Source organism: Ursus maritimus (genome assembly GCF_017311325.1).
Source record: "Ursus maritimus isolate PB19 chromosome X unlocalized genomic scaffold, ASM1731132v1 scaffold_X1, whole genome shotgun sequence".
NCBI lineage: Eukaryota > Metazoa > Chordata > Mammalia > Carnivora > Ursidae > Ursus > Ursus maritimus.
This window is the reverse complement of record NW_024423319.1, coordinates 77,235,101-77,259,168: the sequence shown is the minus strand read 5'-3', so window position 1 is coordinate 77,259,168 and position 24,068 is coordinate 77,235,101. Positions and strand designations below refer to the sequence as shown.

General features: G+C 38.8%; 1 protein-coding gene across 1 annotated transcript; it reads left to right on the top strand.

The window, feature by feature from the left end:
* Positions 1-4,328: 4,328 nt before the first annotated feature.
* On the top strand, positions 4,329-5,279 carry FOXR2 (forkhead box R2). Its single transcript, XM_008703187.1, has one exon. It carries the CDS (start codon positions 4,329-4,331, stop codon positions 5,277-5,279), a length of 951 nt encoding a protein of 316 aa, XP_008701409.1.
* The last annotated feature ends 18,789 nt before the right edge of the window (positions 5,280-24,068 follow it).

The window sequence follows — 24,068 nt, the reverse complement described above, 5'->3', positions numbered from 1 at the left end:
TTTTTTTTTTTTTAGTAATCTCATTTGTATTTACAAGATGTTAAACAATTACTCACAAGTAAGGTAATTTTAGCATCTTTGTACTTTCATTACATTTCTTTTTGTTTTAATGATTTTTTATTATATTATGTTAGTCACCATACAGTACATCCCCGGTTTCCGATATAAAGTTCGATGATTCATTAGTTGTGTATAACACCCAGTGCACCGTGCAATACGTGCCCTCCTTACTACCCATCTCCGGTCTGATTCTCTTGTCACGCAGTATTATTTTTTGGTGTTAACTTGTGTTTAAGAAGAATGAACACTAGGGGCGCCTGGGTGGCTCAGTCGTTATGCATCTGCCTTTGGCTCAGGGCCTGATCCCAGGGTTCTCGGATCCCGGGGTTCCCTGCTGGGAGCGTGCTTCTTCGTCTCCCATCCCCCTGCTTGTGTTCCCTCTCTCGCTGGCTGTCTCTCTCTCTCTATCAAATAAATAAATAAAATCTTTTTAAAAAAGGAAGAATGAACACTAATTTTTGCACGTTGGCAGTACCCATTATCCTTTTTGCTATATTTATCTAGTTTGTTAGTACTATTAAGGTTTATGGTTTTTTATTTGTATTTTATTATAATTAGTAGGGCTTTCTAAATAATTCATTTCCTAGAAGATGAGAAATTGAGTCTTCCTACGTAGTTCTCTTCTTTACACTATATTGTTAACCATCCTGCAAAAACCTTATTGGACCTATTTCTGCCTGATTGTTATGTTTGACCATCAGTGCTAATCTGTTTACCAGTTCTTGATATACATGGCTGTTGGTCTATGTGTGAATTAGAAAAAAAAAATGCCCTCTCTAAGAAAATGTGAATTGTGGTCACACACAACTGGGTGGCTCCTCTGTACAAATTAGAGAGAGGCACTTCCTATGGATTGGTATATCCTCAGGACCAGGGCACATGGTTTGGAAAACAGCTCAGGCAGCATACAACTATATGCAGTACCCATTGGTGTGGTACCTGTTTTTCTGGAAACACATATGGCTTACACGTTGTTTCTCATGCATTCTTTCCTGCTGACCTTCCAACAGAAATAAGTATCTATATTTTATAAATAAACATTGACTTAAAATGAAAAAAATACCTATGCGCATTTGAGACTTTCCTATGTAAAAACAAGAAAACTTAAATATCCTATGGTATTTGCTCTTTTTTGTTAAAATTACCTTTTAAAAGAATTTGAGTTACCATTATGTACTCACAGCACTTTACAGACTAAACCAGTATCAATTAATCATAATATATGTGTTAAAAAGTCACAGTTTGGTAGCAGGAGCCCCTTGAAGTTGACTCTCCATCCTGTTAACACTGGCCCTGACATTCTTTTTTTTAATAATAATTTTTTATTATGACATTCTTGAAGGCATTTTTATTTGTAACAAGAGGATTTATTTATTAGATTTATCTGATTTTTTTTTTCCTGTCACCAAACATGTATCAATTACTCTCCTTACCAGTTCTTTTAGTAGAGACCAGTCTGGGCATAGGAATGCTTTTGGAAATTGATGGCATGAGAAAGTGCTACTTCTGCTGCTGCTGTTGTGTCATTAGTTTGTGTGTCTATGTGTAAGAGAAAGAGAGAATAAGCATGAGCATACACATACTGGAAAATATATTTCTAAAATCATTATGAGTTCCCTCCACTTTTTCCAACTTATTATGTTGTTGTACCTGCTTTGCTTATTAATTGATTTCATCAATCACTAACACTTTTGCCTGTATTAACACTTGGAATGGATGGAAGCCTAGAAATCAAGATACTCACCCACAAACCTAGGTTTAAATATTTTTCCTAAGCATATGCAAAATGCTCTGGCCTCCTTTTTTAGAGCACACTTAAGAAACAAGTTACCAAGCTTTTGGTTGCCATGTGCTAACCTGTTCCCCATGTCTCTGCTCTTGGGTTACATGTTTTTAAACCTTAGCTCAAGCAACTCCTATGGGGGACACTTCTGATTTCTGTTATTTGGGTTAGATTTTCCTTCTTTATGCTCTCCTAGTAGTGTCTAGCACTCATTACACTGTACTTTAATTTTCTGTTTACTTGTCTGTCTTCCTCTATAAGCCGTGATACTCTCTCGGGGTGTGTCTTACTGATCTGTGAGACCTGTTACAAATGCTTGGAAAACAGTAGATGCTCAATTAGATTAAATGCTTTAATGAGGCTCAAAGAAATAAAATACAAAATGATAACCTGGTTTTACTAGCCAGTCCCTAAAGATTGGATTGTGTTCCCCTGGTGAAAATAGAAATTTTGTAGCACTAGAGCTCCCATTTATGGAATAAGGGCCGAGTGAGAGCTAAAATGATGCCAGACTCTCTTGGGATTGTCATAATAAGCTGATTATTTCAGGGCTAGTCCTCTGCTTTGCTCAGGTCAGTGCCCCACTGGGAAAGGGATCCATTAATTCCCTCCCTATGGGGAGGTAGAAGCAGCATTTTTTATTAGAGAAAGTTTCTTGAGTCTTTTTTTTTAATTGTTATGTTAGTCACCATACAGTACATCATTAGTTTTTGATGTAGTGTTCCATGATTCCTTGTTTGGTTTCTTGAGTCTTAAAAGATGAGTAGAAGTTAGCCAAACCAAGGCAATTGGGAGTAGGTCATTCCAGGTAGAAGTGACAACTTGAGCAAAAGCACATAGACAAATGATGGGGGCAGAGTGTGAAAATCCCAGAAATTCACTATTTCTGGGATGCAAAGTATGAAGCAAGGAAGCTGAAGTGATAAATTAGTTTAGAAAGGTAAACAGGAGTAGAATTCAGGAGGGCCTTTTATGCTGCATTAATTCATAACATTTTATCTCAGAGTAGAGAAACAGAAGAGTATAGTGAATAAAAACTTGTGCTCTGCAGACAGGTTGCCTAGATTTGAAACTCAGTTCTGACTTCCACTAGCTGTGTGACTTAGGGTTTTTGTTCCTTACATTGTTTCCTTTGTAAAGAGAGAATAATAAAAGCACCTATTTCATAGGACTGTTTTGAGTATTAATGAGTTAAATCATATATAGTGCTTAGAACTGTCAATAAATATTAACTTGATGCTATTATTAAACTTTATACACACACACAGAGTAAAAGATCACTCTGGTAGTCTGTATGGAGGATTCTTTTGAATAGAGTAGGACAAGAGAGTGGGAAAACAATAGGGGGATTAGTATGTCCCCCCAGTAGCTCTTGTTGACATTTGCTGGATATTTTTGAGGTATATTCCTATGTAATGGTTTTAACAAAAATCACATACCTTATAGATGGATTTTGTGCAGACTCAAGTGATACCTTCCCATTCTGCTTTTTCCTAAGAACAGTTTTGGGATTACCTTACTGGAGAGTCAAACTCTGGAGTTTTCAGGAACTTGCACATCATAGCTTCTTTGGTCCTATTGTCTTCAGAGTATAATTCAGAGCTCAGTTCCTGAGAAGGTGACCTGGAGAGAGGGAAGCCAGCTGTTTTCCAAAGTAAGATTGAAAATAATAACATGATTGAGTTCTGGCATGGGATTGAGACTAATGGAGATCATCTTCTAATAGTTACCACTTTACTCTAAAACTTGGGTTACACATATCGCTGCCTCATTTGTAAAGTATGTTGAATGTGATCAAGAGGCAGTAGGTATAATGAAAGGATCAGAGGACCTGGACTGTGGACCTAGTTCTGCCACCTACTTAGATATGTAGTCTTAAATATCTTGTAGATCTTAGTTGCCTTATCTGTAACATGGGGTTAATGATACCCACTGTTTTCTTGCAGGGCTGTCATGAAAATCAGTTGCGATCATCTATATGAAAGCTCTTGCAAAAGGCAATTTAAAAATGGAATGATTTTTTAAACCATTTAAGAACAACTCAGAAATATAATGTGATCTGTATACCTGTTTGTTCATTCATTAAATGAACCTAGAAAGAATTGAAAGATATGCCAATCAACTGGTTATGAAAATCACCTTAGCTGGCACATAATTCAGAATATGTAGGTCTTCTTGTGGGGACTTCCTGCTTCCAACAAAAGCTCAGGAATTCTACTTTGATCTTTTTTCCTGCTAAAAAGCTCTGTTTAGTTACTTCTCTGTTTTGAGCTCTGTTGTAGAACACTGACTTCTCCATTTTGATTGCCTATCAATGAGTTATCCGTGCCCCTTTTTCTAGTACTTCTAACAGGCCTCCTGATAAGCTCCCCAGATGAGATATACTGGATCAGAAACAGTGCCCTAACAACGGCTTTGAAAAGTGCCTCAGAAAAAGTGCTTCTGTCCTTTTAGAGCTCTCTCTCTATCTACCTCTCCACTAAAGATGGATATAAAACTAAAAAATCCTGAATTCTGGTACAGTCTCCATGGCCAGGTCCCAGGGCTGCTGGACTGGGACATGGGGAATGAGTTCTTCTTGCCCTGCACTACAGACCAATGCCACTTAGCTGAGCAGAACCTTGCCAAATATAGACTCCGAGTAACGGAGCCCCCAAAGGTGCCTCAAGAGAGCAGACCCAGTCCAGACAAAGATGGTCCTGACTGTGAACCTAACCTGTGGATGTGGGTAAATCCAAATATCATGTGCCCCCTTGGCAGCCAGGAGACCCTAAAGCCCAGTAAGGAAAAGAATCTGACAAGAATGCTTCCTTACCCTCAGCCACTTCCAAAGGATGAAGAATCTAACTGCTCAAAGGCTACAGTGATGGAGTCCCTGCCAATTTCCTCCAACAAGAAATCTTCCCCACAGAAGCAGTGCACTTATTCCCCCAGTGACTGGGAGCTCACAGAAGAAAAAACTGAGGAACAAGATGACAACTGCTCTGTGTCCCTTCAATCCCCTAACAAAGGGGAGTGCTTCCAGAACCAGAAGCTATGGCAAGGCAACAGCCAGGAGAGGAGGTCCTGGCCCCGGCCGCCCCTCAATTACAGTCACCTAATTGCCCTGGCATTAAGAAACAGCCCCCCCTGTGGCCTCAATGTGCAAGAGATCTACAATTTCACCCGACAGCATTTCCCCTTTTTTTGGACAGCTCCAAATGGCTGGAAAAACACCATCCGCCACAACCTCTGCTTCCTGGGCAGCTTTGAGAAGGCACCAGTCAACCTTCAGGATGGGACCAATGCAAAACCACGGTCTGGCCTCTGGAGGCTTACTGAGGAGGGACATCGCCGCTTTCAGGAGGAGACTCGTGCCTTAGCCTCTGCTCGGAGGGAGAGCATCCAACAGTGCATGAGCCAGCCAGATGTGATGGCCGCCCTCTTTGGCCTTTGAACTACCACTTCTCCCTTTTTGGAAAACTGCCCTCCTTACTGGGCCCACCATTGCCCTGATTGGCCTTCATTAATCCCTAAACCTACCCTGCCTGATAGGTGACAAGACTGTGTTTAACTACAGCTACAAGAATAGTATTAAATAAACTGAGAGGTGGGTACAGAGGAGGCAGAGCTTATATCCATGTGGAGAATCATGGAAAGTTGCATGAAGACAGTGGCAGTTGTTACGCATTTTAAGCAGAGGCAGGAAATCCTAGGAATAATAGCATGGAAGTTAAGGAGAGAGGACATATTTCACAAGAAAAGGAATTTTGTTTACTGGCATGTATACTCACATATGAAAGCAAATGGTGGAGTACAAAACATAAAATGCAAGATTGAACCAGGCCTTGAAGAGCCTCAAATGCCATGTGAAGGTATCCAAGTATAAAGAGCTAGGCATGATGTTTGAAGCCCAGAGGTTCATGTATCTCCCTTCTACAATTCATCAGATATATCTTTTTTTAATAAGTGATTTTACCCTTCAGGGCTTCACTTTTCTCTTTCTGATCCTCGACTTCTCAGCCTTGTTAAGTTGCTAACCAATTCCAGTACCGACAAATAATTCCAAGCAGTTATTTGTAGTTTGTATATTGAAATCCCTTGAATTGAGTTTGTATCAACCCCAAGCCTTTTGATGACAAAAGTTTTACTTTCCATTCTTTCATTCATCAAAACTTTATTGAGGAAATGCCAAAGTGCAAAAGGTCCATCTTAGGTGCTGAAGATAAAAAGTCAATAGTTTAGGGGTGCCTGGTCGGCACAGTCGTTAAGCGTCTGCCTTCGGCTCAGGGCGTGATCCTGGCGTTCCAGGATCGAGCCCCACATCAGGCTCCTCCACTAGGAGCCTGCTTCTTCCTCTCCCACTCCCTCTGCTTGTGTTCCCTCTCTCGCTGGCTGTCTCTCTTTCTGTCAAATAAATAAATAAATCTTTAAAAAAAAGTCAATAGTTTAGTTGGAGACAGACATATAACCAGATATTTGTAATACAAATATAAGGAAACAGATGTGCAACTTTGCCATGGAAAAGGGGAAATATTTTTCCTGGGAAAGGCACTGAAAAGGAAGTATTTTTGAGGTAGTTTTGAAGAATAAATAGGGATTTGCTGGGCATGTAAACTGAAGAAAAGAGTGTACAGAGGCAACTGTATAAACAAAGTAATTGCAGTGCTTGGAGGAGTGGTAGGAATTTCAGTGCAGTTTAGCTATATTAGGGCCAAGAGTGATGAGAAATGTAGGCAAAAGGCTTTTCTGGTACTACTTAGGTGTTTGGAATTTACCCTGTGATCTGTTGTGAACCAAAAGGTATCAGTGGTGTTTTACTAAAAAATAAAAACAAACAACAATGAAAATCTAAGCATTTGGTTTTCCAATTTCAAAATTCTCTTTAACACTTTTCTATACAGATAAACTTTCTGTTATCAGATTTAAGCATACTTTTCTGCCTTTCATGTTAACATACTATTAAAGATATATCCACGATAAAATAGATTATTAAGGATATATTTAATTGCAAAACCTTCAATAATAGGGATACAAAAATGCCTTGTAAAATGCAAAAGCAATGAATTCAATATATTGTAAATCATTTGAAAAGTTTACATTTTTTGGTTGTTGTATATTACACCACATACAAAACTGTATATTTAAGTTGAATTCCAAAAGAAACATTTAAAGAGTATTCTTTGAAAAAGTAATTGTAGATACTACTTCTGTATCACAAGGCAAACAAAGTTGAAAACGTACCTTGGAATTAATAAAATATTCTGGCTATAAGTACTCAGCATTGGGTTTTCATGTTTTTCACAAATAACACTTGTAAGCAAAAAGACTTATCACAAACTACATTTCTAGTGTATACAAAACCTATTCTGCAAATTTTGCACAGTTCAGACTTTCTATTTTTAAGTTTTTATTTAAATTCCAGTTACAGTGTAATATTAGTTTCAGCTGTACTATATACTGATTCAACACTTCCATACATCACCCAGTGCTCATAATAAATGCACACCTTAATCTCCATTACCTGTTTAACCCATCACCCCACCCACCTCCCCTCTGGTAACCATCAGTATGTTCTGTATAGTTAAGAGTATGTTTCTTGGTTTGTCTCTCTCTCTTTTCCCCTTTATTCATTTGTTTGGTTTCCAAAGTTGCAAAAATTAGTGAAATCATATGGTATTTGACTTTCTCTGACTGACATATTTTGCTTATCATAATACTCTCTAGTTCCATTCATGTCCTGGCAACTGGCGAGATTTTATTTTCTATGGCTGAATAATATTCCATTTTTTATATATACCACCTCTTCTTTATCCATTCATCAATCCATGGACACTTGGTTATTTCCATAACTTGACTATTGTAGATAAGGTTGCCTTAAACATTGGGGTGCATGTAAACCTTTGTAATTAATTAGTGTTTTTGTATCCTGTGGGTAAATACCTAGCAGTGAAATTGCTGGATCATAAGGTAGTTCTATTTTTAATATTTTGAGGGACCTCAATACTGTTTTCCAGAGTGGCCACACCAGTTTGCATTCCCACCAACAGTGCAAGAGCGTTGCCCTTTCTCCACATCCTCGCCGATATCTCTTGTTTTCTGTGTTGATAATTTTAGCCATTCTGACAGGTGTGAAGTGATACCTCATTGTAGTTTCAATTTGTATTTCCCTGATGGTCAGTGATGTTGAGTATCTTTCCAAGCGTCTGTTAGCCATCTGGATGTCTTCTTTGGAAAAATGTCTATTCATGTCTTCTGCCCATTTTTAATTGAAATATTTTTTTTTGGATGTTGAGTTTGATAAGTTCTTTATAAATTTTCGATAATTACCCTTTATTAGATATGCCATTTGCAAGTATCTCCTCTCATTCCATAGGTTCCTTTTTACTTTTGTTGATTATTTCCTTCACTGTGGAGAAACTTTTTTAATTAGATGTAATCCCAATACTTAATTTTTGCTTTTGTTCCCCTTGCCTCAGGAGACATATCTAGAAAGAAATTGCTACGGTTGATATCAAAGAGGTTACTGCCTGTATTTTCCTCTAGGATTTTTATGGTTTCATGTCACACATTTGGGTCTTTAATGCATTTTGAATTTATTTTTGTGTATGGTGTAAGAAAGTGGTCCAGTTTATTCTTCTGCATATTGCTGTCCAGTTTTCCCAACACTATTTGTTGAAAAAAATTTTTTTCCCATTGGATATTCTTTTGTGCTTTGTCAAAGATTAATTGACCATATAGTTTTGGGCTCATTTATGGGTTTTCTATTGTTTTCCATTGATTTATGTCTCTATTTTTATGCAGATACCATACTGTTTTGATTACAACAGCTTTGTAATATAAATTGAAGTCTGGAATTGTGATGTCTCCAGTTTGCTTTTCTTTCTCAAGGTTGTTTTGGCTATTTGACATCTTCTGTGTTTCCATACACAAATATTAGGACTGTTTGTTCTAGCTTTCTGAAAAATGCTGTTGGGATTTTGATAGGGATTGTTTTAAATGTGTAGATTGCTTTAGGTAGTATAGACATTTTAACAATATTTGTTCTTCCAATCCATGAACATGGAATGTCTTTCCATTTCTTTGTGTCATCTTCAAATTCTTTCATCAGTGCTTTATGCCTTTCAAAGTACAAGTCTTTTATTTCTTTTGTTAGGTTTATTCCTAGGTATTTTCTTGGTTTTGGTGCAATTGTAAATGGGATAGATTCCTTAATTTCTCTCTCTCCCCTGCTTCTTTGTTGGTGTATAAAAATGCAACAGATTTCTGTATACAAATTTTTTTTATCCTGAGATTTTACTGAATTCATGTATCAGTTCTAGCAATTTGTTGGTGGAGTCATTCAGGTTTTTTATATAGTCTATCATGTGATCTGCAAATAATGAACGTTTTACATCTTCAGTGCTGATTTTTCTTTTTGTTGTCTGATTGCTGTGGCTAGGACTTCCAGCACTATGTAAGATAACAGTGGTGAGAGTGGACATGAGCTTTGTGCCAACTCTCATATGTTTCTGACAAGAGAGGAAAAACTCTCATTTGTTATCCATTGAGGATGATATTAGCTGTGGGTTTTTTCATATATGGCCTTTATTATGTTCAGGTATGTTCCCTCTGGAGCTACTTTGTGGAGGGTTTTTATCATGAATGGATGTCAAATGCTTTCCCTGCATCAACTGAAATGATCATATGATTCTTATCCTTTCCATTATCAATGTGGCATATCATGTTAATTAATTTGCAAATTTTGAACCATTCATAAAACCCAGGAATCATTCCGACCCGACTGTGGTGAAAGGTTTTTAATGTATTGTTGGATTTAATTTGCTAGTAATTTATTGAGAATTTTTGTAACCATGTTCATCAGGGATATTGGCCTGTTCTCTTTTTTAATGGAGTCTTTATCTGGCTTTGATATCAGGATAATGCTGACCTCATAGAATAAGTTTGGAAGTTTTCCTTCCCTTTTTGTTTTTTGGTTTTTTTTTTTTTTTTTGGAACATATTGGTGAGAATAGGTATTAACTCTTTATTGAATGTTTCGTAGAATTTGCCTTTGAAGTCATCCATTACTGGACTTTTTTTCTTGGGACTTTTTTTTAAATTAAAAGTTAATTTCTTTTGCATGTAGCTGTCCAGTTTTCCCAGGACCATTTATTGAAGAGACTGTCTTTTTCCCACTGGATGTTTTTTCCTGCTTTATCAAAGTTTAGTTGCCCAAAGAGCCGAGGGTCCATTTCTGGGTTCTCTATTCTGTTCCATTGGTCTATGTGTCTGTTTTTGTGCCAGTACCATGCTGTCTTGGTTATCACAGCTTTGTAGTACAGCTCGAAATCCAGCACTGTGATGCCCCCAGTTTTGTTTCTGTTTTTCAACAATTCCTTGGCAATTCGGGGCCTTTTCTGGCCCCACAAAAATTTAAGGGCTATTTGTCCCAGTTCTTTGAAAAATGTCATTGGTATTTTGATCAGGATAGCATTGAAAGTATAGATTGCTCTGGGTAGCATGGACATTTTAACTATGCTAATTCTTCCGATCCATAAGCATGGAATTGGACAGTTACATGCAAAAGAATGAAACTTGACCACTCTCTCACACCATACACAAAGATAAACTCTAAATGGATGAAAGACCTCGATGTGAGACAGGAATCCATCAAAATCCTAGAGGAGAACATAGGCAGCAACCTCTACGACATCGGCCACATCACCTCTTTCATGACACACCTCCAAAGGCAAGAGAAACAAAAGATAAAATGAACTTGTGGGACATCATCAAGATAAAATCTTCTGCACAGCCAAGGAAACAGTCAAAAAAACTAAGAGGCAGCCCACAGAATGGGAGAATATATTTGCAAATGATACTACAGGTAAAAGACTGGTATCCAAGATCTACAAAGAACTTCTCAAACTCAATACACGAGAAACAAATAAACAAATCAAAAAATGGGCAGAAGATATGAACAGACACTTTTCCAATGAAGACATACAAATGGCTAACACACACATGAAAAAATGTTCAACATCATTAGCCATCAGGGAAATTCAAAACAAAACCACACTGAGATACCACCTTACGCCAGTTAGAATGGCAAAAATTGACAAGGCAAGAAACAACAATTGTTGGAGAGGATGTGGAGAAAAGGATCCCTCCTACATTGTTGCTGGGAATGCAAGTTTGTACAGCCCCTCTGGAAAACACTGTGGAGGTCCCTTAAAAAGTTAAAAATTGAGCTACCCTATGATCCAGTCATTGCACTACTGGGTATTTACCCCAAAGATACAGACAGAGTGAAGAGAAGGGCCATATGCACCCCAATGTTCATAGCAACATTGTCCACAGTAGCTAAATCGTGGAAGGAACCGAGATGCCCTTCAACAGATGACTGGATTAAGAAGCTGTGGTCCAGGGGCACCTGGGTGGCACAGCGGTTAAGCGTCTGCCTTCGGCTCAGGGCGTGATCCTGGCGTTCTGGGATCGAGCCCCACATCAGGCTCCTCCATTAGGAGCCTGCTTCTTCCTCTCCCACTCCCCCTGCTTGTGTTCCCTCTCTCGCTGGCTGTCTCTATCTCTGTCGAATAAATAAATAAAATCTTTAAAAAAAAAAAGAAGCTGTGGTCCATATATACAATGGAATATTACTCTGCTATCAAAAAGAATGATTTCTCCACATTTGCTGCAACATGGACAGCACTGGAGGAGATAATGCTAAGTGAAATAAGTCAAGCAGAGAAAGACAATTATCATATGGTTTCTTTCATCTATGGAACATAAGAACTAGGAAGATCGGTAGGAGAAGAAAGGGATAAAGAAAGGGGGGGTAATTAGAAGGGGGAATGAAGCATGATAGACTATGGACTCTGAGAAACAAACTGAGGGCCTCAGAGGGGGTGGGGGAATGGGATAGACCGGTGATGGGTAGTAAGGAGGGCACGTATTGCATGGATTACTGGGTGTTATACGCAACTAATGAATCATCGAACTTTACATCAAAAACCGGGGATGTACTCTATGGTGAATAACATAATATAATAAAAATATTATTATGAAAAAAAGTCAATTTCTTCACTGGTTATCAGCATATTCAATTTTTCTCTTGTTTCAGTTTTGGTTGTTTATATGTTTATATGAATTTATTCATTTCTTCCAGGTTGTCCAATTTGTTGGCATATAGTTGTTCATTATATTCTCTTATCATCGTTTGTGTTTCTCTAGTGTTGTTATTTCTCCTCTATCATTTGTGAATTTGTGTATTTTGATCCTTTTTTTCCTTTTGATAAGTCTGCCTAGAGTTTTACCAATTTTATTAATTTTTTCAAAAAACCAGTTCCTGGTTTCATTTATGTCTTCTTCTTCTTCTTCTTCTTTTTTTTTTTTTTAGTTTCTGTACCATTGATTTCTGCTCTAATCATTACAGTTTCCTTCCTTCTGGTGGTTTTAAACCTCATTTTTTGTTCTTTTTCTCTCTCCTTTAGGTGTAGATTGGTAATTTATTTGAGATTTTTCTTGCGTCTTCCAATAGGCTTGTATTGCCACATACTTCCCTCTTAGGACCACTTTTCCTGCATTCCAGAGATTTTGGATCATTGTTTTTTCATTTTTATTTGTATCCATGTGACTTTTGGTTCCCTCTTTGATTTTGTGATTGCCTGATTCTATTTTTAGTAGCATGTTATTTAACCTGCATGTATTTGTGGTTTTCCAGAATTTTTTCTTCTGGTTGACTTTCTGGTTTCATAGCATTGTGGTCCAAAAAGATGCATGGTATGATCTCATTCTTTTTGTATTTGTTGAGGCCTGTTTTGTGATCTAATTTATCTGCTCTGGGGAATGTTTTATGTACACTTGAAAAGAATGTGTATTCTGCTGTTTTAGGATGGAATTTTCTGAATATATCTGTTAAGTCCATCTGATCCAGTGTGTCATTGAAAACCATTATTTCCTTGTTGATTTTCTGTTTGGAAGATAAGTTCATTCATGTAAAAGGGTGTAAAGTCCCCTAATGTTATAGCATTATTATCGATTAGTTCCTTCATGTTTATTGTTGTTTCATGTATTTGGGTGTTGCCATGTTGGATGAATTAGTATTTATAATTGTTATATCTTCTTGTTGGGTTGTACCCTTTATTATTATACAGTGCCCTTATATAGTTACACCCTTTAGTCTAGTCTGTCACATATAAGTATTGCTGCTACAGTTTTCTTTTGACATCCTTTCACATAATATTTCTCTTTCCCCTACTTTCAATCTGCCAGTGTCTTAAGTTTAAGATGAGTCTCTTATAAGCAGCATATAGATGGGTCTTTTTAAAATCCATTCTGACACCCTATGACTTTTGATTGGAATGTTTAGTCCATTTGCATCCAAAGCAATTATTGATAGATATGTATTTAGTGTCATTTTATTACTAGTTTTGTCATTGGTTCAGGAAATTTTATCTGATCCTTTCCTGTCTTTGTCACTTTTGGTCTCTATTTTGCAGTGAAAGGTCCCTTTTAGTATTTGCTGGTTTAGCAGTCACAAACACCTTATTTTTTGTGTTTGTTTGGGAAACTTTTTTTATATTAATGTTTTTTTTTTATTATATTATGTTAGTCACCATACAGTACATCCCTGGTTTCTGATGTAAAGTTCGATGATTCATTGGTTGCGTATAACACCCAGTGCACCATGCAATATGTGCCCTCCTTACTACCCATCACCAGTATATCCCATTCCCCCACCCCCCTACCCTCTGAAGCCCTCAGTTTGTTTCTCATAGTCCATAGTCTCTCATGCTTGAAATAATAATAATAATAATAATAAAATATTGGTCCAAATAAATAAATAAATAAAATTTTTAACATGTTATGTTACTCACCATACAGTACATCATTAGTTTTTGATGTACTGTTCCATGATTCATTGTTTGCGTATAACACCCAGTGCTCCATGCAATACGTGCCCCCCCAATACCCATCACCAGCCTATCCCAATCCCCCAGCCCTTTCCCCTCTGAAACCCTCAGATTGTTTCCCAGAGTCCATAGTCTCTCGTGGTTCATTCCCCCCTCTGTTTACCGCCCCCTTCGTTCTTCCCTTCCTTTTCCTAGCGATCTCCCTACTATTCTTTATTTTCCACAAATGAGTAAAACCATATGATAATTGCCTTTCTCTGCTTGACTTATTTCACTTAACATAATCTCTCCTCCAGACCCATACATGTTGTGGCAAATGTTGGGTAATCTTTCTTTTTTGGTTGTTGTTGTTGATTGATTGATTGATTTTTCATTTTTATTTATTTTCCATTATTCTTTTTTTAATAATAATATTTTTATTATATTATGTTAGTCAACATACAGTACATCCCTGGTTTTTGGTGTAAAGTTCCATGATTCATTAGTTGCGTATAACACCCAGTGCACCATGCAATACATGCCCTCCTTACTACCCATCACCAGCCTATCCCATTCCCCCACACCCCACCCCTCTGAAGCTCTCAGTTTGTTTCGCAGAGTCCAAGTCTCTCATGCTTCATTCCCCCTTCTGATTACCCCCCTTTCTTTATCCCTTTCTTCTCCTACCTATCTTCTTCTTATGTTCCATAAATGAGTGAAACCATATGATAATTGTCTTTCTTTGCTTGACTTATTTCACTTAGCATTATCTCCTCTAGTGCCATCCATGTTGCAGCAAATGTTCAGAAATCGTTCTTTTTGATAGCTGAGTAATATTCCATTGTATATATAGACCCCATCTTCTTAATCCAGTCATCTGTTGAAGGGCATCTCAGCTCCTTCCACGATTTAGCTATTGTGGACAATGGTGCTATGAACTTTGGGGTGCATATGGCCCTTCTCTTCACTACATCTGTATCTTTGGTGTAAATACCCAGTAGTGCAATTGCTAGGTCATAGGGTAGCTCTATTTTTTACTTTTGAAGGGACCTCCACAGTGTTTTCCATAGTGGCTCTACCAACTTCATTCCCACCAACAGTGTAAGAGGGAGTCCCTTCTCCACATCCTCTCCAACATTTGTTGTTTCCTGCCTTGTCAATTTTTACCATTCTAACTGGCGTAAGGTGGTATTTCAATGTGGTTTTGATTTGAATTTCCCTTATGGCTACTGATTTTGAACCTTTTTTCATGTGTCTGTTACCCATTTGTATATCTTCATTGGAAAAGTGTCTGTTAATATCTTCTGCCCATTTTTTGATTTGATTATTTGTTTCTCATGTATTGAGTTTGAGAAGTTCTTTATAGATCCTGGACACCAGCCTTTTATCTGTAGTGTCATTTACAAATATCTTCTCCCATTCTATGGGTTGCCTCTATGTTTTGATGACTATTTCCTTTGCTGTGCAGAAAGTTTGTGAACCATGAGAGACTATGGACTCTGGGAAACAAACTGAGGGCTTCAGAGGGCTTACTACCCATAGGCTGGTGATGGGTAGCAAGGAGGGCATGTATTGCATGGTGCACTGGCTGTTAAAAGCAAGTAATGAATCAAGGAATTTTAAAAATAAAACTAAAAAAAAAGAAACTTTTTGTCTTGATTAAGTCCCACAACTTCATTTTTGCTCTTGTTTCCCTTGCCTTTGGAGATGTTCATGAAAGAAGTTGCTGTAGCTGATGTTGAAGAGTTTACAACCTGTGTTCTCCTCTATGATGTTGATGGATTCCTGTCTCACATCGAGGTATTTCATCCATTTGGAGCTTATCTTTGTGTGTGGTGTGAGAGAGAGGTCAAGTTTCATTCTTTTGAATGAAGCTGTCCAATTATCCCTGCACCATTTATTGAAGATACTGCCTTTTTTCGAGTGGATGCTTTTCCCTGCTTTGTCAAAGATTAGTTGACCATAAAGTCGAGGGTCCATTTCTGAAGCCTGTATTCTGTTCCACTGGTCAATGTGTCTGTTTTTCTGTCAGTACCCTGCTGTCTTGGTGATCACAGCTTTGTAGTATAGCTTGAAATCAGGCAAGATGATGTCCCCAGCTTTGTTTTTCTTTTTCAACATTTCCTTGGTGATTCAAGGTCTTTTCTGGTTCCACACAAATTTTAAGATTGTTTGTTCCAGCTCCTTGAAAAATGTCATTGGTATTTTGATCAGGATGGTGTTGAAAGTATAGATTGCTGTGGGTAGCATAGACATTTTAACTAAGTTTATTCTTCCGTTACATGAGCATGGAATGTTTTTCCATCTTTTTGTATCTTCTTCAGTGTCTTTCATCAGTGTTCTGTGGTTTCTAGAGTATAGATCTTTTACCTCTCTGATTAAGTTTATCTACGATATCTTGAGTTTTGGTGCTATTGTAAATGGAATGGATTCCCTAAGTTCTCTTTCTTCAGTCTCATTGTTCGTGTATAGAAATGCAAGTGATTTCTGAGCATTGATTTTGTATCCTGCCACATTACTGAATTGCTGTTTCAGTTCTAGTAATTTGGGGGTGCGGTCTTTTAGGTTTTCCACATAAAGTATCATGTCATCTCTGAAGAGAGAGAGTTTGACTTCTTCTTTGTCAATTTGAATGCCTTTTTTTCTTTTTTGTTTTCTGATTGCTTTGCTAAGAATTCTAGTGCTATGTTGAACTATTATGTCAAGAGTGGGCATCCTTGTCATGTTCCTGATCTTAAGGGAAAGGCTCTCACCTTTTCCCCATTGAGAATGATATTTTCTGTGGGCTTTTCATAGATGGTTTTTTTGAAATTGAAGAATGTGCCCTCTATCCCTATGCTCTGAAGGGTTTTAATCAGGAAAGGATGCTTTGTTTTGTCAAATGCTTTTTCTGCATCAATTGAGAGGACCATAGGATTCGTGTCTCTTCTATTATTAATGTGTTCTGTTACACTGATTGATTTGCGAATGCTGAACCACCTTGGATCCCAGGGATGAATCCCACTTGGTCATGATGGATAATCCTTTTAATGTACCGTTGGATCCTGTTACCTAGGATCTTGTTGAGAATTTTGGCATCCATATTCATCAGGGATATCAGTCTGTAATTCTCCTTTTCGATGGGGTCTTTGCCTGGTTTTGGGTCAAGGTAATACTGGCCTTATAGAATAAGTTTTGTAGTTTTCCTTCTGTTTCTATTTTTTTGAAACAGCTTCAGGAGAATAGGTATTATTTCTTCTTTGAATGTTTGGTAGAATTCCCCAAGGAATCCATCTGGCCCTTGACTCTTGTTTTTGGGGAGGTTTTTGATCACTGCTTCAGTCTCGTCACTGGTTATTGTTCTATTTAGACTGTCAATCTCTTCCTGTTTCAGTCTTGGTAGTTTATAGGTTTCCAGGAAGGCATCCATTTCTTCCAGGTATTTTTTTTAGATTTTTTTTTTATTCATTTACTTGACAGAGAGAAAGACAGCCAGCGAGAAAGGGTACACACAAGCAGGAGAAGTGGGAAAGGAAGAAGCAGGCTCCCAGTAGAGGAGGGAGCCCAACACGGGGCTCGATCCCAGGACCCTGGGATCACGCCCTGAGCCGAAGGCAGACGGTTAATGACTGAGCCTCCCAGGCGCCCCCCCCCAGGTTGTTTAAATTATTGGCATATTGCTGTTGATAATAGTTTCTAATAATTGTTTCTATTTCCTTGGTGCTGGTCATGATCTCTCCTCTTTCATTCATAATTTTATTAATTTGGGTCCTTTCTCTATTCTTTTGAATAAGTCTGGCCAGTGGCTTATCAATCTTATTAATTCTTTCAAAGATTCAGCTTCTAGTTTTGTTGATCTGCTCTACTGTGCTCCTGGTTTCTAATTCATTGATCTCTGTCTAATCTTAATCAATTGTCTTCTTCTGCATGGGTTAGTCCTGTTCTTCTGTTCCATCTCCTGCTTCTTAAGAGTGAGAATATAAGGACTGCATTTTAGATTGTTCTATTCTTTTGAGTGAGGCTTGGATGGCCATGTATTTCACCCTTAGGACCGCCTTTGCTGTGTCCCATATGTTTTGGACTGATGTGTTTTTGTTCTCATTGGTTCTATAAATTGCTTAAGTCTTCTTTAATTTCATGATTTTCCCAATCATTCTTAAGCAGGATGGTTCTTAGTTTCCAAGTGTTCGAGTTTCTTCCAAAATTTTCCTTGTGATTGAGTTCCGGTTTCACAGCACTGTGGTCTGAGACTATGCAGGAAATAATCTCAGTCTTTTGGTATCAGTTGAGATCTGTTTTGTGACCCAGTATATGGTCTATTCTGGGGAAAGTTCCATGTGCCTTCGAAAAGAATGAGTATTCTGTTGTTCTGGGGTGTAGTGTTCTGTATATATCTATGAGGTCCATCTGGCCCAATATGTCTTTCAAAGCCTTTGTTTCTTTGTTGATTTTCTGCTTAGGTGATCTGTCCATTGCTGAGAGCAGAGTGTTGAGGTCCCCTACTATTACCATATTATTATCTATATGTCTCTTTATTCTGGTTAAGAGTTGGCTTGTGTATCTAGCTATTCCCTTGTTGGGGGCATAGATATTTATAATTGTCATATCCACTTGTTGGATACATCCGTTAAGAATAATATAGTGTCCTTCTGTATCTTTAACTACAGTCTTTAGCTTGAAATCTAAAGTGTCTGAAATGAGAATTGCTACCCCAGATTCCTTTTGATGTCCATTGGCATGAAAAATGCTTCTCTATCCCTTCACTTTCAGTCTGGATTTATCTTCAGGTTCAAAACGAGTCTCTTATAGACAGCATATGGATGGGTCATGTCTTTTTATCTAATCTGCATCCCTGTGGTATTTTATGGGTTCATTTAGTCCATTCACATTGAGAGTGATTATTGAGACATATTATTTTAATGATGTCATGCTGCCTGTGAAGTCTTTGTTTCTATAGATTGTAAATTTCTGTTCTGTATCACTCTTGGGGGCTTTTTACTTTTATAGAACCCCCCTTAGTATTTCTTGTAAGGCTGTACTGGTGGTCACATATTCAGTTTCTGCTGGTCTTGTAAGGTCCTTGTCTCTCCATCCATTCTGAATGACAGTCTTGCTGGATAAAGAATCCATGGCTGCATGTTCTTCTCACTTAGTACTCTGAATATGTCTTGCCACCTTTTTCTGGCTTGCCAGGTCTCTGTAGACAAGTCTGATGTTATTCTGATATTCCTCCCACTGTATGTGAGGAATCTCTTCCCCCTCACCACTTTCAGGATTTTATCCTTGGAACTAAGATTTGTGAATTGTACTATTATGTGATGAGGTGTTGGTCTGTTCTCATTTATCTTGGGAGGGATCCTCTCTGCCTCTTGGACACAAATGCTTGTCTCCTTCACCAGGTTAGGGAAGTTCCCAGCTACAGTTTGTTCAAATATCTCTTCTTGACCTCTGTCTTTCTCCACCCTCAGGGATGCTGATGATTCTGACATTGGAACTTTTCATTTAGTCAGTAATTTCCCGTAGTCTTATTTCTTGAAGGTGGAGTTTCTTAAGCCATGCTTTTTCTCTTTCTTTTCTATCATATCATTCTCTAACTCACTAATTTGTTCTTCTGCCTTGTTTACCCTAGCCATCAGAGCATCCAGTTTAGACTTCATTTGATTCATAGCATTCCTAATTTCTGCCAGGTTCGCTCTCATTTCTGCCCTTTGAGATTCTATATTTTCGTTAATATTTTTTTCAAGCCTACACATCATCTTGACCATTGTTACTCTGAAGTCCATTTCTAACCATTTGGTTATATCCATATCCATTAGTTCTGTGGCAGAGGCCGCAGTCTCTGTTTCTTTCCTTTATTAGGGGTTCCTCCTCCTTGTCATTCTGATGAGGTGTGGTTGTGGGGATGTTCAGAGCCGAAATTATTGACCAGGACCCAAGCAAATCCACTTGGGATCTTGGGATGTGGGCGTCTTGTTTTTACAGCCTGCTTTCTGGGAGAGGGGCCTGCCCTGCTGATACTCAAGCAACCCTTTTTGGGTAGAATTGCCCTATCCCCTGTGGGGGTGGCCGGAGCGGGGGATGGGCACAGTGAGAACCGCTTTTTCTAGGTTCTTGTTCTCTGGCGGCTTTCCCTGGCAGCTTTCTGTGACTCTTCAGAGGGTCAGAGCAGCAGTGACCATATCCAAGACTCTGTCTCAGAACAGAGAGATAGCAGTCTGCTCTTCACTGAGCTCTCCAGTCCACACTGACTTTCTTTCTGTCTTTGCTGCTAAAAACCCCGCCGCGTCCTGGTTTGTGCGCCATACAGCCATTTTCCCAGTCCTTGCTCCCAGAGCCAGCATGTCTCTGCCCTTTGTACTTCTAACACCGCCAGGCACCCCCAGTTCCTGCACACTCTCAGGAGCTCCGGTTTTCAGTCTGGTCACGTGCATGCTCCCAAGCTCCCGGTTTTGGTCTCATTTGCACACACCCCTGAACTCCTGGGTTTAGTCTGGTTTCCCGGTGGCTACCGGTCCTTGAGTCTGGCCCACTCTCCAGTGCCGGAGGCTACTGCTTCCTGATGCCTGAGCCTACTGTTTCCTGGTGCCTCAGGCTGGCAGCTCCTTCCCCCTTCTGTTTATCTTCAGATATCTGTGGGCGGATTCACAGCTCCCCGCTTCATACCTCAATACCCAGTGCTGGAGATGTTCATTTGTAGAGATCCAGATGTATCTTCTTACTTCTCAGGCTGATTTCGTGGGTGTTCAGGATGGTCTGGTATATATCCAGCTCGATTCAATGGACCAGCTAAAAAAGGGTCCCCTACTCTCCTGCCATCTTTTCCCCCCATCTTCATAGGGTATTCTTAGCTGCATATTTTTCCTTTCTGCACTTTGAATATATCAACCCACTCCCATCTGGCTTGCCAAGTTTCTGTTGAAAAATCTCCAGCTGGCTTTATGTATAAGATGTGGTCCATATAAGCAATAGAATATTACTCAGAAAGAACGATTACACAACATTTGCAGCAACTTGGATGGGACTGGAGAAGATTATGCTAAGTGAAATAAGTCAAGCAGAGAAAGGCAATTATATGATTTCACTGATTTATAGAACATAAGAGATAGCAAAGAGATCGGTAGGAGAAGGAAGGGAAGAATGAAGGGGGGGTAAACAGAAGGGGGAATGAACCATGAAAGACTATGGACTCTGGGAAACAAACTGAGGGTTTCAGAGGGAAGGGGGCTGGGGGATTGGGATAGGCTGGTGATGGGTATTAAGGAGGGCACGTACTGCATGGAGCACTGGGTGTTATATGCAAACAATGAATCATGGAACACTACATCAAAAAAAGTAAAAAATAAAAAAAAATAAAGAACCATAAGAAAATAATAAAAAAAAATAAAGACTTCTTCTGTCTTGCTCTTAAGATATTTTCTTTGTCAGTATATTTTGCAAATTTAATTATGATATGTCTTCGTCTTGGACTGTTTTGATTTTGTGGGAGTTCTTTGTGCCTTCTGGATCTGTATGTCTGTTTCCTTCTCCATATTAGGGAAGTTTTCAGCTATATTTTCCTCAAATAAATTTTCTTCCTTTTCTCTCTCTTATTCTTCACGGACTCCTATAATACGAATGTTACTATGTTGATGTAGTCACTGAATACCCTTAGTCTATTCACATCGTGCATAATACTTCTTTCTCTCTTTTGTTGAGCTCCATTATTTTCTTTTCTAGGTCACTAGTTGGTCCCTCTGCTTCTTCCAGCCTGTTGTTCATTGCCTCAAGTCTGTTTCCAATATCATGTATTGCACTCTTCATCTCTGATAGAGTCTCTTTTAACTCTTTTATCTCTGTGGTAAGGGTATCCCTGAAATCTTCCATTCTTTTCTCAGGCCCAGTGACCATCCTTAATGATTGTTGCTTTTAATTCTCCATTAGGCATGTTACTTATATTTGTTTTGCTTAGATTTCTGGCAGTGCTCTTATCTTATTGTTATTTTGGGTACATTCCTCTCTCTTAGAAGTTTGTCTAAGTCTCAGCCATTTTCTCTGTGTTAGAAAAGCCAGTTATATCTCCTGCTCTTGAAAGTAATGGCCTTCTAAAGAAAAGGTCATGTAGTGCCCAGAGTCTAGTGCTTCAGAGAGTATCTCTGGCGTGTGTTGCATGTGCTCTGCTATTGTATTTTGGTTGTTTTGTCCTTCAGGCCAGTCATCTGTAGAAGCTCTCCTTGTCTGCTATGTGCAGTGTTTGGTCCCTAGCCTGAATGTGTTGAGTTTCACCTTGGTGTGGTCTGATCTGCTTGTGAGATAAGACCTGTCACCGCCTTCACCAGAACTGAAGCTCTGCAGAACTCTCTGGTCTGGAGACATGATGTGGGCAGGGGTTTGTGTTGCTCTTCTGGGGGAGGGGCCTACCACACTGGAACTGAGGGAAGTTTGACTGAAAAAGGCAGTCCCACCAGAGTGCAGGTGTTGGGACTTGGTGTATGCAAGTTAGGCAGCCATATCAGAGCTGTGCTGCTTCCCGCAGGTTGCTCTGTGTTTATGCTGAGGGGAAGGGGATGAAAACGGCACCAGCCTACTCCTTTGTTCCTGGAGAGGTGTCTTTGTGAATTCTGCCTCTCAGGGAGGCACTCTGAGAAGAGCTTATAATTTCCCCGTTGTGTGTCCCAGGCATTCTTTAGGTCACTGTTTCCAAGCTGTGTACTCACGGGTTGTTTACCTGTTTTCCCTCCAGGAACATTGCAGTGTCTTGTACATGTGCTCCTCCCTCCCCCTCTCTCTCTCAGTCTCTCTCTCTCTCTCTCTCTCGCCCTTCTCCACATCCACGGCTCCTTCCCTTTCACAGCAGCTGCAATCCATTTCTCCCCTAAACCACATCTATGCACTTCTTATCTTCTTCAAGTGGCCCCTCCCTTTAGTTGTGGAGGTTGTTCTGTCAAACTTCAGGTATATTTCTGGGGTTTTTAGGATGACTTGATAATTATCTAGTTGTGTTTGTGGGGCAAGGTGAGGCTAGGGTCCTCCTACTCCACTGTCATCTTCCTCTACCTCCTCCACAGTACTGAACCTGAATTTTCTGCTGCAACTTGGCACTTTTGAGCTTTGAAACTCTCTATTTGATTTTTTCTGAACTTTCTTTCTGCTCTGGTTGGTAAAAAGCAGTGATGAGGCATGGGCCTTCTTCAGTTGCCTCAGATGATTCAGATAAAGGCAGATCTTCAGGGTAATTTCTTGCTCCTACTTTTCCTCTTCACCAGTATTCTGGTACCTCAAGTGACATCTTCATGGCTGCTGCTCTCCTGAACTCTTTCTTTTCATTGATGTCACCAGAAGTTCTTTCACTGATATTATTCATCTTCCCTTTGGGGGAATTCAAAATCAGTTTTGGGGGAGCAAGTGATATTCACCATTCTCCACATTAACTGAAACTTTGTAAACGTCAGTAGGTGCTTATTGTTTGTCTGACCTGGTGTACAGTTGATGCAGACATTCTTTCCTTTATGCTTGCTGCTTGCTTTCTTCTCACTAAATTTGTGATATTTTTTCCTGTATTTATTTGGACAAAGACTTTCATACTGAGCAGAATGGGAAAATATATGGATGGTACAGGGTTATGTTCATTTAAGCTAATGTGATCACCCTCTGATTCCAAATTGAGGTTACAAATGCAGGTCAGGATCTGCATTTGTAACCTCAATTTGAGAACTGCCCTGAATGAGAAAGTCAGTTATTTCAGGTAATGTTTACATACCTTTTTTTGGTCTTTCTTCAAAGAGATTTCATCCTTTTCTTCATCTGTAAATACACTGAGTACTTTTGTCAAACTCATCTAGCAAATCTTCTTCTTTCTCTAATTCTTCAAGAAGCCACAGTTTTGTACCTGTAGGCAAACTGTCATTGATTTGTTTTCCCTCCTGCTAAATATGCTTCAAAATCATGCACTTGATGGGGAGGGTGGAGCACTGTGAAGGAGACTAGTAATTAATTTTCTCCAATTTCTGTGTCACTTTAAGTATATATACATATATATATATACTCACCCTTCATATATATATATTCATATATATATAAAAGCAATTCAGTGGACTTCAGAACAAAATTAATAAAGAGAAGAATCATTTACCAAAGTGATTAAAAATTTTTAAAAGAATGAAAAAATTCTGGCAGTAAAGAATTCCATGAATGAGATACGGAATGCATTAGAGGGCTTAGGAAATAGGGTAGATCAAATCAAAGAAAAAATTAGCAACTTGGAGGATAGGAATTTAGAAATGACTCAGAAGAGGAAAGAGAATACGCAACTAATGAATCATCGAGCTTTGCATCAGAAACCAGGGATGTACTGTATGGTGACTAACATAATATAATAAAAAAAACATTTTAAAAAAAGAAAAGGAAAGAGAGCTAAGA